A 16,098-nucleotide genomic window follows, 5' to 3' on the forward strand; every position below is an offset into this window, starting at 1 on the left:
ACAGCTGCAGTGCATATGCTCAGTTTCTTTTATCAAATATCCTCAGAGAACTACTGAAAATAACATGCATAGGAAGAACAAAAATGTATAAGTATGAGAGCTTTGGAAAAACAAGGAATTTCTGAATAACTACAAAACTCATATATGTGTGCATACATGCACTGCGATTTAAGATCATCGTTTACTTGGGCATAAACTACTTTTAAATGTAGTTGGATTCTCACTTCACCCTCCCCCATTGCAATTTAAAAAATAGATAATTGAACTATTGGCCATAAATTACTTAAGTCTTAGTTATCTTAAAGTATTGGATAATTACGTGGTGTACTTAAAGAAAGTGATTAGAGATCTTTTTTCCTTTATCCCTTGTTATTCTTTAACATTGTTCTCTGATTTGCTTAAGAGAATTTTTAACTCTTTTCGTTTAAGTTGAATAGAGGTAGGAGGAGATAATAGATTAAAAGGCTATCTGGTTTCATATTTTATAGCTTCTTTAGGGAATTTGAGATCAATGTTAAAATTAAGGCGATTGTGAACCCGAATTTTTTTTGGTTCATGAATTTATTGGTGGTGGAATACATTGAAAGGTATATATGGTAGACTTCATGGTTCAGGAGGTGTCAGTAAGCTGAGAGCTTGCCTTCCTGTTTGGAAACTGCAATGTTATGAGCACATGACCTACATTTTTCTTAAGTGCTTTAATTTCTATACCAGTACCTGTGAAAGTAAATGATGGACAGTATTTAGTCTGACTTTTTCCAACCCTCAGATCAGGGATCAAACTCCTATAAACCTGCATAGAAAGCACTCTGAAGTGTTACGTAAGAATGAAAGAGTTCTTGCTCCTCAGAAATAACCATTGACGATTGGAAGGTCTTCCCTATAATCTTCTAAAAACAAAACAAAACTTTGATTCTGTGCTCTTCCTGGTTATTACTGCCCATGCCCCCCCCCCCGCCGTAGAGCTAACTTCCTAAAATAGTTGCCTTCCTTACTACTTCTTCACCTTTCAGATCTCTGTAGTATTAGGGTTTACGCAGCCAACACAACACCAGAACTGTTCGTAATGTTGATAAAGAACAACATCTTTATTAAATCCAATGGCTACTTTCCAACCTACATCTTAGCATTTCTATAGCATTTGACTGCTTTGCCGTGAAGCTTTTCCTTTTTCCAGACTCGGTTTTACTCCTGGCTACTCCTCCAGGGAAGAGGCTCCTCCGCTTTCCCTGTCCCTTTAATAAGTTTGTGTTCCAGAACTATGTTTCTTTTCTCACCCTACTCTTCCTGTTTAGGTTATACTTACATGATTCTAATGACCCCTAGGTCTGGGCTAGAGCTACAGAACTATCTCCTAAGCCTTAGACCTTAATACGACAATGTGGATATTACTCAAGTACCGTAAGTGCAACATCTCAAACAAGAATTTCCCTCTCCTCTCACTTATCCCTGCAAAGTCTGTTTTTCCTATTGAATTCCCTCTCTCAGTGAAAGGCTTCCATCTACCCAGTTTCTCCAAGGAGTCAGCCTTGACTTTTCACTCTGGGGAGACACTAAGTGGGGAGATAGATGTCAGGCACTAACTAAGTCAGTATATATAGTCTTTAGAGTGAGTTGTGCCCTTTATTGCTGAACTGGGAAAATAGAACCTAAATTTTATGTAATTGCTGGTGTTCCTGACTCATCTGAATGTCTTCAAAATAAAAGTTGATATTTTTTATTGTTTGTTTTATTCCCTTTTAGAAACTACATTTTAGCACTGAAACTAGAAAACTGTATTTTCGGAATTAAATCTTAGCATTTAAATCTAAATACCGGCCTTCTTTAATCTCTGGAGAATAAAGAATTGATTATGAAAATATGAACTATAACTTTTTTTTATCTTGATCAGCACTGAAGAAATTTCATTAGATTGTATATTATTTATATTTTTCACAATTCATGCATACATATTTTTGGTGAAATTTGATCAGTAAGGGACAGGAATTTTCTTGTTAAGTAATTCTGTGGGATTTTTTCCACCAGCAAACGGTGGAAGAATATTTCCACAGATAGCTGCTTATAAGTATTATTTTTTAGTAAAGGATCATAAAATATTTATAGAGTGTTAAGATTTATAAAATGTTAAGGTTTAAAATGCTTGATTAAAATGCTACTTTTCTTCAGTTTGATTTGGGAAGGTACTGATATTTTTAACAAATCTTAAAATTTTAAATTTACTTGAAAACAAAGACATAGCCTTTTAATAAACTAGGGGTTGTCAATTAGTCTTTTTAAAAGATTATTTAAGTAATAATAAAATAATGACAATTTAAATACCACCTTGACATTCAGATACAACTGACTGTCAATAATCTGGTTGCCTTGCACCCTGTAATTTTGATTATGAATCATTCCTTCCTTAAGAACATTTTGCTGCTCTGATTTTAGATATATCTTCATTCATGATCGACTTTAGCCATTTGAATTATTGTGTATTTTATACCTAGATATAAAGTGTTTCTCACTGAATAAATATTGACTATTACCCATAGGAGGGGGAAAAATCATTTTTGATTTAGAAGTACTTATTTGATTGAAATTTTATCCAGCAGTGTCTTGAAAAATATGATTTGAAAAATGATATTTGGAAAGAAAACTGACCCTGGAGTCAGCCATAGGTTTATAATCCTAGTTCAATTATTTATCAGTTTTATATATGTTAAGTTACTTGCTCTCCTTGAGCCTCCTGAAAATGGGGCTATTACTTGCCTTGCAAGGTAGTTTTGAGAATTAACGCTACTGTGTGTAAAGCATGTAGCGCAGTCCTTGGCATCTAATAGGTGCTTAATAAATGTAAACTGGAATTGACTATGTTTCAGTTCAGATATAGACTAATATTTTAATATTAAAGCAATTTATAGTTAGTCTAAACGTTTAAAGCAGTCTCCAAGTAGCCAACTGCTAAGGTACATTACCATGTGTGCCAGATAAAGAATGTTAATTTAATTTACATATTGCCAGTCAGGCTGGTGAATTGACAGAATATGTTCTTAAATTATAGATTGGTTGGGGGAAAAAAATAGAGAAGACCATTTTTTTAAAACAGACTTAGAAGTTACCCATTAACGTTTAAGTAACTTTTTTACAATACAGATCTGTACTGTCCCAACAGTAGCCATTAATTACATGTAGCCATTTAAATGTAAAGGAAAAGTCATTCAAATTAAAATTAAATGAAAAAAATCTAAGTTCCTCAAGTGTGCTAGCCACCTTTCAAGTGCTCACTAGCCACATACAGGTAGGGTTATCAGATTGGACAGTACAGTTATATAACGTGGGTATTATCACAGAAAGCTCTATTGGACAGTCCTGATGTAGAAACTGGAAAAGGATAGAATGGTTTTTAAAAGTGAGTGCTTAATGAGAATAGTCATTCTTAGGATAACTTTATCCTCTTTAACTTAGGAAAGTTAATCATAGAATTCTTTACCCTTAATGTATAAAAACTGCAACTTACAAAGTACTGGCTAAGCGTCAGACTCAGTCTAAATGCTTTACATTCATTATCTCATCCTTGTAAAAGGAATTCTATAACGCAAGTACCCTTGTCTGTCTTTATTTTATGGCTGGAAAAATTGAGATTTAGAGAGATTAAATAAGTTCCCAGAATCACAGCTAGTAAGTGGCCAGGATTTCAACCTAAGTCTCTCAGACTCTACTGCTCCCATTCTTAAGGCTTTACTCTTGACCACTACAGCCTCTACCATGTATTGCTCTTCTCCTTTGCTGTCCCCAAAGTAATACTGGTAATCACTTTTGAATAGCTGTTACATTCCAGCAACTTCAGATGTGTTTCTCATCCTTATAGGAACCCTAAGAACCTTGTTACGTATATATTCATCTCATTTTATAGATGAGAGAACTGAGACTCAGAGGAGTTAAATGACTTGGCAAAGATAATAAAGCTTGTGACCCAAAATTGTCTGGCTACAGTGCCTGTTCTGTTTGTTATGCCAAGTTGCTTTTATATAAATGAAAATGTACATTATTTCTTCTAGAACAACCTGATGCCAGCCCACTTATACAGACAAACATGAAGCCCTGGTTGTTAATTTTTATTTATATGAACTGACTTAATCAGACCAAAAATTCTCTTTAATCTTGAGGGCGGGGGGAAAGGATAAATTGTAAATTGAAGCAGACTTTAGGTTACTGATTTCCCCTGAGATTGCCTGACTAATGTTATAATATTTTCTTTTTCAATATAACCAATATAAATGTGATTCTTAGGATTTACAAATGCATTCATATTTTATTTTGAAAGTTTTTGATCTTCAAAGAAGTTTCATCAGTTGTTTAACCTTTTTCATTATTATTACTCTTAATCTATTTTAAAAGGATAATTATTTGTGGACTTATTTGTTTTAGGAGGCAGTTCCCATGTTATACTCAGCAGATACTTACGGAGCATTGTAATGAAGTGTGGTTCTGTAAATTCTCTAACGATGGCACTAAACTAGCAACAGGATCAAAAGATACGACAGTTATCATATGGCAAGTTGATCCGGTATGTACTCCAGTATGAATGTTTAGATTGCAAAAAGTAGTTTTTAATCTAATTGATTGAGTACATATTTTTAAAGTATGTGTATATAAGTAGCATTCTTTTCCAAGAGCATTTTTTGTCATCTTTGTCATGTCTTATCTCTTTCTGTGTTGTTTAGGTAATATATACAGATTAATATTATCAAAATTGTTGAGCGTTATGTGCTAGGATTGTACTTGGTCTGTGCGTGCATTATCTAGTTTTATCCTCTGAATAACGCTGTGAGATTCTAATATCTCCTGTTTTCCGATGAGGAAACCTAGATAAAAGTTAAATGCCCAGGCCCTCACAGCTTATAAATGGCAGAGTTAGACTTAAATCCAGGAATACTTTTACTCCAGACCTACTGCTCTTAATGTCTCTGCCAGTTTATCTTTGTTAATACTTGATTTACAGATTAATACAATGTCCATTCTGTCACAGGTTAGAAAAGACTCGTTACCATTTTGCCTTCTGAAACCCTTCATTATCTTCTGTAATTTGTGGAACCTCTGTTAAACACCCCCCCCATTTCTCCCCCCCCCCAGTGATACATATGAAAAGTATTGTATTCTGGATTTAAAATTCTAAGTTCTCTCTAAAATTAGATTTGTCTTTGTTTATAACCAGGTGACCTACAGATTCGTAGAAATAAGTGTTTCCATTTTTTTCAGCCAATTAAACATTTATCGAGCAATCAAGGAAGTACGTGACTTCCAATAGGTTAGGGAGATGTATTTGGTATAGGAGTCATTCACCTAAAATGAGAAATTATAAGTAATCTTATTTTAAAATTTAGAATTAGAATATGATATTAGCCCACAATAAAGTTTTGAACTCTTATGTTGAAAAAATAGAGAAAGGGAGCCATAAAAGGAAATATTTTAAAAAGAAGAGAATCAAATTTGACAGCATACATCAATTCTTGTGTACCTGCACTATGCTATGAATGAAGAAAGGTAAATAAGATCTACCCTTTGTCTTAAATAAGGCATTCTTTCCCTTTTATTGTACCATGTACTCCTCTGGCAGTCTGAACCCTGTGGACCCCCTCCTCAGAATAATGTTTTTAAATGCATAAACCAAAACACATAGGAAGCCCAAGTATATATTATATATTAATTACAAAGGAAACCCAATTATATTGAAATATAGTTATCAAAATAGTACAGATACAGTATAGTAATAATGCTGCTTTTTTATTAACATATTCAGTAACAAATTCTAGCAGCAGATCTGATAGCTATAAGAATTTTGAATTAGTGACAAGCATAAATAATATTTTGAGATATCTGCAACAACTATAATATGATGTGAAAATATTTGAGATTTCCATTATTAACAGTCACCTAATATGACCTAATATAATACTTGATACTACCTTGCTTGTTAACTGCCTGCATTCAAGATTGAAGGAAATACTGAACTTCAGTCTGTGGTTAGTGAAAATAAAGGTGTGCATTTTCAAGTACAAGGACTGCTGCTTCTATCCCTGGATGACTCCTTTAGATCTCAGGTTAAGAACCTCTGTGAAAGGAATGCACAGTTTAGAAAGGGGAATTACATACATTGAAATAAGAATCGTACAGTATATGTAAAGTATTGTGAAAGCACCAAGTAGCTTCACAGGTTAGGAGTACCTCATTTGAGGCTTGCTGTGCATAGCACAGGTAGAGACAGGAAAAGGAAGAGAGGGACCTTCCCTTCCTTTCTCCCCACCCCCAAGTAAGAGAATAGGATAACTAAGGCAAAGCGTGGGAAACATGACTAGAAAAATAGGTTGGGATCCAGTCATAGCCTTTGAATACTATTATGAGGAGCATTTTTGTTCAGTAGTTATTTGCAAGATGTCTGAAAAGAAAGCAACAATATCAAAACTTTTTTTATTTTGTTTTTTCTTCTAGCAGCAGTGTGTAAGAGTTCCTTTGGTTTAGCAAGTATTTATTGAGCACCTGCTGTGTGCCAGGCCTTTTGATAGAGAGAAGTCACACTGGGCTCCTGATAATATAGTGTACTGGAACTGGAAAGCAAGGGAAAGTTAAGACAAGTTAAGTCTTGGGTGAAGGAGAAGTAAATAATTATTTAGGCAAAACCAGTTACACCTGGTCCTTGTGTGAAAGATAATGTGGCTGGACATTTGGGCAAAGAGATTTTGTAGACTAGGAGATGAGGTTAATGAAGTAAGTAGCAACCAGGTCGAGGAGGATCTTGCACACTAAGGAGTTCAGACTTTTATGCCAGTGTTTCCCAAAGTGTTTCTGTGAGAATACTGCTTAAGCAAGATGTTAATAGGTGTTATATGTAAAGGGCTTTTATGGCCAGATTAGCTTGGGAAATGCAGAGTTAATGCTTACATTCATAGACTTTGGTATCATGATATTTTATTCTGTCAAATACTATTTGAAAAACTTCTTAAGAAAATTGGTGCTCTTTTGGAACATGTGTTTTGTGTGTGTGTACTTTTAATGGATAGAAAAAAGAATGTATAGAGAACCTTAAGATTTCAATTGATGTGATTCCAATGCCTAGTTTCTTTTAACAGGTTTTCTTACCTTTCCCCCAAAAAGGAATTTTACCCATTCCCCTGCCCAAAATCCAAGCAAAGTTAAGTGGGTTCCATGAACACAGTATTACCACTTGGAATATCTTACTATAGAGATATTGTACTTCAGAAGATACAATATTAATATTCTCATTTGTTTTCAACTTCTTCTTTTACAGTGGTCCCCAACCTTTTTGGCACCAGGGACCGGTTTCGTGGAAGACAGTTTTTCCATGGGTGGGGGCGGGGGGGAAGATGGTTCAGGCGGTGATGCAAGCGATGGGGAGCGACGGGGAGTGACGGGGAGCGGCAGGTGAAGCTTCGCTGGCTCACCCGCCGCTTGCCTCCTGCTGTGTGGCCCGGTTCCTAACACGCTGCAGACCAGTGTCGGTCCAGGGGTTGGGGACCCCTGTTTTACAGCGTTGTATTTTTTAATTAATGTGCATGAAACAGTTTTTGGTATTTTTTTTATTGGAGTGTAATCGCTTTGCCATGTTGTGTTAGTTTCTCCTGTACAACGAAGTGAATCAGCTATATGTATACATATATCCCCTTCCTCTTGGACCTCCCTCCCATCCCCTCCCCCCATCCCACCCATCTAGGTCATCACGGAGCACCAAGCTGAGCTCCCTGTGCTATACTGCAGGTTCCCGCTAGCTGTCTGTTCTACACATGGTAGTGTATTTATGTCAAACATAATCTCCCAATTCATCCCACCCTCTCCTTCCCCACTGTGTCCACACGTCCATTCTCTACGTCTGCGTCTCTCTTCCTGCCCTGGAAATAGGTTCGTCTGTACTATTTTTCTAGATTTCACATATATGTGTTAATATACAATATTCGTTTTTCTCTTTCTGACTTACTTCACTTCGTATGACAGACTCTAGGTCCAGCCACATTTCTACAAATGATCAAATTTCAGTCCTTTTTATGGCTGAGTAATATTCCATTGTATTATATGTACCACATCTTTATCCATTCATCTGTTGATGGACATTTAGTTTTTGAGTTAAACACTTCTGTAGTAGTACTGTTTGTCATTAGTTTAGAAGCAAATCTTTGTGTAGATCTAAAGCACCACTATGAATGAAAGTTTGTTCCTAGAAGATCTTGAACTAGTCCAAAAGAATTGACTTGCTTATTAAATTATGCAAGCCACTTTGACCTAATGATACTGTGATAAAATACTCCATACCTATTGTCATCTTCCCGAAGAAGAATCAGAAGTAATTACATTGTGAACTGTTGAATTTTGTCAAACAAATTCCCAGTCTTGTTTTAGCAGGCTAGTTCCAGACCCATTTCTAACTGCTTGTGGGTCATCACCATTGGAATTTCCCTGAGGCTCAAAACTGGTCTCCATAAGTCTTTAGTCTAGCCAAATTCCTGCTTCCTCTATTCACTGTCTGTATCCATCCTTATCCCCTAAAACAGAAATTTAGAGGTTGTCTTTGAACATTTCTTGTCTCATCCTGTCATGTCAGTTTTACGTCCCATGTATATTTTGATCTGACCTCTTTCAGTCCTGACCATGTTAGTTTAGGGCCTCATTTTTTTGTCTTAACTATATGGCTGCTGTGCTGGCTCATTAGGGGTGTCCTTATCCTGTGTCTCTTCGTTCTGATTCATCTTCCACACTGTTGTATGAGTTCTGTTCCTAAAACCAAGTATATTATATATTCCCAAGCTTAAAAATCATAAGTGGCTCTTCACTCACAGGATAAAATTTAACCCTTTAGCCTAAAATAATGGTGTCAGGTTTTCCAGTCTTGTCACTTCAGTGTTTGCGCTATATATAGTTCATCCTGTAAAGCTTCAGAGTCGGGCACCTCAGGTTCCCTGGTATCAACAAAGGCAAGTTTGTAACCTATCTGAACCTTCAGTTCCTTCCCTGAAATACAGGGGAGGAGAATTAATACTTAACCTTTTAGATTTATGAGGTTTAAATGAGATATTGTTTGTGGATAGTGCTATTACTGATCAGCACTAAATAAGTGATAGCTCTGCTGGTGGGAATGTAAAACGGTTCAAACACTTGGAAAACAGTTTGGCAGCTCCTCAAAGTGTTTAGCACAGCGTTGGCAAATGACCCAGCAATTCTACTCCTACGTATAGACCCAAGAGAAATAAAGACAGGTCTGCACAAAAACTCATACATAGTTGTAGCAACATTATTCATAATAGCCAAAAAAAGAAACAATCCAGATGTTGCAAAATACAGTGTAGTCATAAAATGGAATATTATTCAGCAACTAAAAGGCATAAAATACTGTTATATTCCACAACATGGATGAACCCTGAAAACATCATGCTAAGTGAAAGAAGCCAATTACAAAAGACTTAGATGTTGTATGATTTCATTTATATGGAATGTCCAGAACAGGCAAATCCATAGAGTAAGTCGGGTTGCCAGCGCTGGAGGGAGGGAGAATGGGGAATAACTGCTAATGAGTATGGGGGTTCTTTTTGGGTTGATGAAAATGTTCTCAAGTTAGATAGTAGTGATGGTTGCACAATCTGTGAATATACTAAAAGCCACTGAATCATATACTTTAAAAAGGGTGAATTTTATGGTAAGTTATATCTCACTAAAACGGTCTTAAAAAGGAGGGGGTTAGCTTCTATTATACCTGTTTTCAGTTTCCTTGAAAGTCTCATAAGGACAAGGTCTGTGTCATCTTTATTTCCATCTAGCATACAATGCCCTTGTGTGTAGTAGACGCTTAACAGATACTGCAGCAAGAACGAGTCTTTATGAAGCAAGCTGTTAGAGCTTCAGTTGCGGGGGAAATTGGTGAAATCTGTGGAAATGTCCTCAGATTTAAATTATATTATCAAAGTTCATCTTCGCAGCTATTCAAGTTCTTGGGACTTTAGGAATTGGAGTTAACTAAGTTGTCTTGTTTTCCCTCCTAGGATACACACCTGCTAAAACTGCTTAAAACTTTAGAAGGACATGCTTACGGTGTTTCTTATATTGCATGGAGTCCAGATGACAACTATCTTGTTGCTTGTGGCCCTGACGACTGCTCTGAGCTTTGGCTTTGGAATGTACAAGTGAGCAGATTTCATCCTTGGTTTAGTCTTTAAAGTATAGTCATACTGCATGTATTCATTATAACTTTATTCATGATCTGTAGACCAGCATCATTCAACCTAAATTACCATGAATGTATCTCTTGTAAAAGATAATTCGTCAAATGGAACCCAGGTGTCCAGATTTATACTAAATTTAAATATTATGTTGAGCATAGTAGCATTTTTGAAAGAATGATCAGCAGGTATTTTTAGGGATGTTGTACTTCGTAGTGTATAATTTGTACTATTTACTGTAGTACTTTGTACCTCAAAAAAGACTTTACAGTTGTTTTACAGTTGCACAGTGGTACACGAAACTTACCTTTCAAGTGTGAAAATATCGACATTATACCAAATTTTCCATTCTGATGGCAATTGCACCATCTCCTTGCCTATATTTAATGTTCCAATCTCGTTTAGTAAATTTAAATTATGTTTTCAGTACTTATTATTAAGGGTTTTATTACGGTTTCTAAATGAAAACTTGAACACTTTATCTAGGGTCCCATCCCATTAGAAAAACTCAGCACTGAGTTCACTCCATTATCTACAGACTCTATTTGGAAACCTTGTAGTTATCATTTAAAATTATTTTTGGGCTTCCCTGGTGGCGCAGTGGTTGAGAGTCCGCCTGCCGATGTGAGGGACACGGGTTCGTGCCCCGGTATGGGAAGATCCCACATGCTGGAGCGGCTGGGCCCATGAGCCATGGCCGCTGAGCCTGCACATACGGAGCCTGTGCTCCGCAACGGGAGAGGCTACAACAGTGAGAGGCCCGTGTACCGCAAAAAAAAAAAAAAAAAAAAAATATATATATATATATATATATATATATACACACATAATTATTTTTTAAACTTCTATAAGGTGACTGGTTAGGTGATTTTGCGGGAGGGGGTGGTTGTTTTGGGTTTTTTTTTTTTTTTTAATAATGTTTCTTTTCTTTTTTTTGTTTTTTTTTGCCGTGCTGCGCGGCATGCGGGATCTTAGTTCCCCGACCAGGGATCGAACCCCTGTCCCCTGCAGTGGAAGCACTGAATCTTAACCACTGGACCACCAGGGAAGTCCCGTTCTTTGGTTTTTTAACCTCTAGGCAGGTGAATAGTTCAGGCTGTGGGTTTGAGTGTAGAAATGTAAGTTGAAAGGATGTGGTTTTGAGTTTGAGGACCTATAAGTAAGTTGATTTTTACCAAGAGAGTGAAGCTAGAGCTCCATAGAAATGACTCATACAATAAGATGGTATAGAGGACAGATGAATACTAAGATGTACCTGAAGATGATGTGCCATAAATCTAATTCTACAGTAAGATTTCTGTTTCAACCCAGCTTTTTATTAAGAAAATTTCCAAACACTGAGAAAGGTTGAAAGATGAGTACAGTGATGACAGTGATGACCTGTATTCCGGCCACCCTAGATTCAACAGATGTTACTAACATTTTGTCACATATGTGTGTACATACCTACATGCATGCATACAAATGTACGTGCTTATATATATATATATATATATATATATATATATATATATATATCTCCATACCCAAAACATCTGGAAGTAAATTAAGATGATATTTTACTCCTTAATACTTAAGCACGTATCTCCTAAAAAATAACATTCTCCTACATAATCAAATGCCATTATCTTATCTAAGAACATTAACTTTAATTCTCTCATGTCTAATATTCATTTCATAATTAAAAAATCCTCAGTTGTCCCCAAAATGTCTTTATGCCATTTTTATCAAACCGGTGTTGAATCAGTGTTGTATTTCTGATTGGGCTCGGGGGGTGGCAAAGCACAGAATAGATTGGATGGCTTCTCAATGAAACAGGCTTGAACTGAATCTGACCTAAAAGACAATTTTTTTTTCCATTAAAGTTGTTTTTCCCCCCTCAAAGGGAGGAGAGGTACATAGTCATAATCCTATAATAGAGACTCAATTTATAGTGCCTGTGTAGTCTTCCTTTGAGTCAATTTTGAATTTCTGGACAGTTCAACTATGTTCTAGCTTAACTGTTTTACTGTGCATTACGTTACATAGACTTGTTCTAAAAGAGTGGTTCTTTTAAGTCAGTTTTCAAATTGCTCCTTTGTGTTTTTAGGTAGATTCCTAATTACAGGTTTCCCATGCTACTTGAAAAGTAGAGTATTCCTGTGGAATGTTTCATAAGCTGAAATGGCGTAAAGCAGCGGTCCCCAACCTTTTTGGCACCAGGGACCGATTTCGTGGAAGACAGTTTTTCCACGGACAGGGTGGGGGGGGGGGTGTGGCGGGTAGGGGAAGGGGATGGTTCAGGCGCTAACGCTAGCGATGGGGAGCGGCAGATGAAGCTTCCCTCGCTCGCCCGCCGCTCACTTCCTGCTGTGCGACCCAGTTCCTAACAGGCCAGGGACCGGTACTTGTGCGCAGCCCGGGGGTTGGGGACCCCTGGCGTAAAGTGAAGAAGCAGTTACCTTAGGACACATCTTACTAATGGATGCACAAAAGAAATCAAGATAAAGCACAGATGCTCACATAGTTCAAAGCCATGGCAGCTTGATGCTGAGATGCTGAGCACAGTTCCTGGGAAGGAGCTTAGCGATGCCACTCTCACTCTTCAGGGTGTGTGCTGCCTCTGTGACAATTCATTGCAAAACACTGAACACTACTTTCCTTTTTCACGGACTTTTTTTGTAAAAGCAAAAATCCTCTTCAGATGTCTTTTGGTTAGCAAAAACAGGTACTAATGTAGGTCTTTGTGAAAGCCACTTGGCGGAAAGTGAACTATTGAAAAGCAGGGGATACCTGTAATGGCCTCATACACTCATGGTCCTGAGCATAACAGAGAAAAAGACCATTTCTGACTTCAGAACTTAGTGTATTAACACAATTGTGAATAGAAAATGCTGAGGATTTAGCTGTTTCATGTGTATTCGTGTTTCTAAACTTTTATTTTTTACCTGTTTATATCGAGCAACCCAAAAAAACAGTGACTTGAGAGCAATAAACAATATGGGAGAAGGATTTAAGATTGCCGAATTTTTTTTTTCTTTTTCAGTGTAAGGAAGACATTCTGGTTTTTGTGCCCTCTTTGCTTTTATTACTTGGCCCCATTTCCTGATCATGCACTTTTTTTTTTTTTTTTTTTTTACTTTTGATTACCCATTTCTCACAGGAAAATTATGCCCATGTACTTTTTATTATACCAAGGGCAGCTATTATCTCTCAGATCCTGTTTCTAATCCATGAACAAAATGGAATCAAGACTAAATTAAATGGTATGTGTCTACCTTCTAAGTTGGATAACTTAGAAAAAATAACAGGAGGATATCTGAGGGTTGTAATCAACTAAATAGTCTTGATTAGTTGGGAATGCTTTAAAATGACTGTGCTAAACAGTACAAAAGTTCTTCATTCTTTTCTGTTACTTTTAATTGAAATAAAGTTATATATCAGAAAAATAATTTTTGTTTTTCTCTCCCCATTTTTCCTACTACATTTTGAGCATCTTGAATATGAAGTTTAACATAATTTAGATTGCCTACAGTCTTGGCCTAGTTTAAGGGCATAGTTTTTCTGCCTATTAATCATGTTCTTAAGGAGTTGCTAATTGCATGAACTGTAATTTTAGAATAAAATTTATAAAGAACTATGAACTAAGGAGAAGTGGAAACTCAGAAGGAATAGGTATGTAGTACTGGGCATTTCATTATCTTACTTGGGAAAAATTACATGTTTTAATTTATGAATGTAATTGATTTAAGACAAGAGTTCTATTGGAGTTTATCTCATCTCTTCTTTGGATCACATACGCCAGGCTTTGTTTGACTCCTGAGTTTTCCTTCAAGTCCTTAATTTCTCTTCTGAGTGCTATAGTCTCTTTCTATGAGGGCAATTTAAACAGTTTATTTCTCTAATTAGAAGTATTAAACTAACCAGATATCCCAGTTACTATCTTTTTTTTTTCTTTGTACATTTCCTTTAGAAGAGTATCTTGAAGATCTCATCCACAGTTTTATTTCTTTGTAGACGGGAGAGCTAAGGACAAAAATGAGCCAGTCTCATGAAGACAGTTTAACAAGTGTGGCTTGGAATCCAGATGGGAAACGCTTTGTGACTGGAGGTCAGCGTGGGCAGTTCTATCAGTGTGTGAGTATTTAGTGCCCTCTTTCAAATGTTTGCTTATTTAAAAGCAAACTTAGTTTTGTAAAAATAAAGAATTCATTTGACTTGATATCTTTTATAAAATATACTATATGAAGACCTACTTTGCCATCTTTCTAGAAAAGCACTGTCCAATAGAACTTTCTGTGGATTTTTTTTTTAAACCATTTCAAGTGCTTATACAAAATATAGGCTTTGAATTTAGTAAAACATTAAAAAAAATTGTCCTACTAAACATTTTGTTCTTATAAATAAGTTCCTAATGTATAGGGACAAAAAGGTTTAGTATTTAATTTCTTTGGGTTTTTTTAGCCCTTTGGAATTTTTTGTATCCAAAAAAAAAAGCTGAATTTCATGAGGAGACTGTCTTTAAATATTTGAGGAATAAAAGTGATGATGAGTGTTACCAGAAAACTTTGCGGTCTTGATTGGAGGTATCTTCTAATCATTACCTGCCCTGTTAATCTTGGAGTGTTGGGATAATAAAAATTAATAGGTAAAAAGTCTTATGACAAGGTAGATTGTGATACAAATCCCGTGTCATCACTCTGTAGCTAGATTCCACATCTCATATCACTACCTAGCGTGGTTCTAGTAGGCCCGTCTAGATTTTTAAAACTAAAATAAGATAATAAATCCCATCAAATCATTCAATGTAGGTCATTTATCATAAAGACTTTTATGTAGCCACTACAAATTATCAATTTCACTAAGCTGGCTGCTAGACTCGTGCAACCTAGTGTCATATTCTCTCAGCATGGTTGTAAGCCATTTCTTTCTTTTTTTGTTTGTTTTTTTTCCAGTTGTCCCAACACTCTTTATTGATATACCCATGATTTTCCAATTCTTTTTTTTTAAAATTTATTTATTTATTTTATTTTTGGCTGTGTTGTGTCTTCGTTTCTGTGCGAGGGCTTTCTCTAGTTGCAGCGAGTGGGGGCCACTTCATCGCGGTGCGCGGGCCTCTCACTGTCACGGCCTCTCTTGTCGCGGAGAACAGGCTCCAGATGCACAGGCTCAGTAGTTGTGGCTCACGGGCCTCGTTGCTCCACGGCATGTAGGATCTTCCCAGACCAGGGCTCGAACCCGTGTCCCCTGCATAGGCAGGCAGATTCTCAACCACTGCGCCACTAGGGAAGCCCCTAATTCTTTTAAAAAGTTATTTCAAGTGGTCAATACCATTGTTATATACTAATTTAGCATTTTATTTCTGGACTTTCTCTCCATGGGCTAATACTTTACTGCATTGATTGATTGATCTAATTGACATATAACATATTACTTTCAAGTGTACAACATAATGATTCAGTATTTGTATGTATTACAAAATGATTACCACAATAAGTCTAGTTAACATCCATCACCATACATAGTTACAAGAATTTTTTTTTGTTATGATGAGGATTTTTAAGATTTACTTTTAGCAACTTTCACATATGCAATACAGTATTATTAACTGTAGTCACCATGCTGTACATTTTAGCATGTAAGCCATTAGTTCTTAATTCCCTGTGTTCAAGACGCATATATGTTTCTGCTGACTTTGCCATCCCATACATTGTTTAAACCTTCATGATACAGGACTTTGGTAGTTCCCTAATCTGTAAAATGGGAATGGGAATGCCTCTCAGAGCTCTGAATGTTCAATAAGATAATGATCCTAAGAGCTTTGCTCAGCACGTTACAGACTTGGTGACTTTTTAAAAAATGTCATAACAGATTCCTAAGTTCTATAAAGTTATAATTAATGTTTTAGTAATTGTTT

General features: G+C 36.3%; 2 protein-coding genes across 3 annotated transcripts in view; one reads left to right on the forward strand and one right to left on the reverse strand.

The window, feature by feature from the left end:
• WDR26 (WD repeat domain 26) overlaps positions 1 to 16,098 on the forward strand; it is a 43,429-nt gene that overhangs the window by 13,971 nt on the left and 13,360 nt on the right. For both annotated transcript variants that reach the window (XM_059997733.1, XM_059997739.1), the window contains exons 7-9: positions 4,411 to 4,549; positions 10,026 to 10,166; positions 14,199 to 14,318. In XM_059997733.1, coding sequence (XP_059853716.1) covers positions 4,411 to 4,549; positions 10,026 to 10,166; positions 14,199 to 14,318 — 400 coding nt within the window. The remainder of the gene's footprint in view (positions 1 to 4,410; positions 4,550 to 10,025; positions 10,167 to 14,198; positions 14,319 to 16,098) is intronic.
• The window catches only part of CNIH4 (cornichon family member 4), a 39,321-nt gene continuing 38,433 nt past the window's right edge, over positions 15,211 to 16,098 (reverse strand). The window contains exon 5 of the mRNA XM_059997812.1: positions 15,211 to 15,428. Within this exon, the coding sequence (XP_059853795.1) occupies positions 15,365 to 15,428 (64 nt within the window). The 3' untranslated portion in view covers positions 15,211 to 15,364. The remainder of the gene's footprint in view (positions 15,429 to 16,098) is intronic.

This window comes from Delphinus delphis, chromosome 1, assembly GCF_949987515.2.
Source record: "Delphinus delphis chromosome 1, mDelDel1.2, whole genome shotgun sequence".
Taxonomy (NCBI): domain Eukaryota; kingdom Metazoa; phylum Chordata; class Mammalia; order Artiodactyla; family Delphinidae; genus Delphinus; species Delphinus delphis.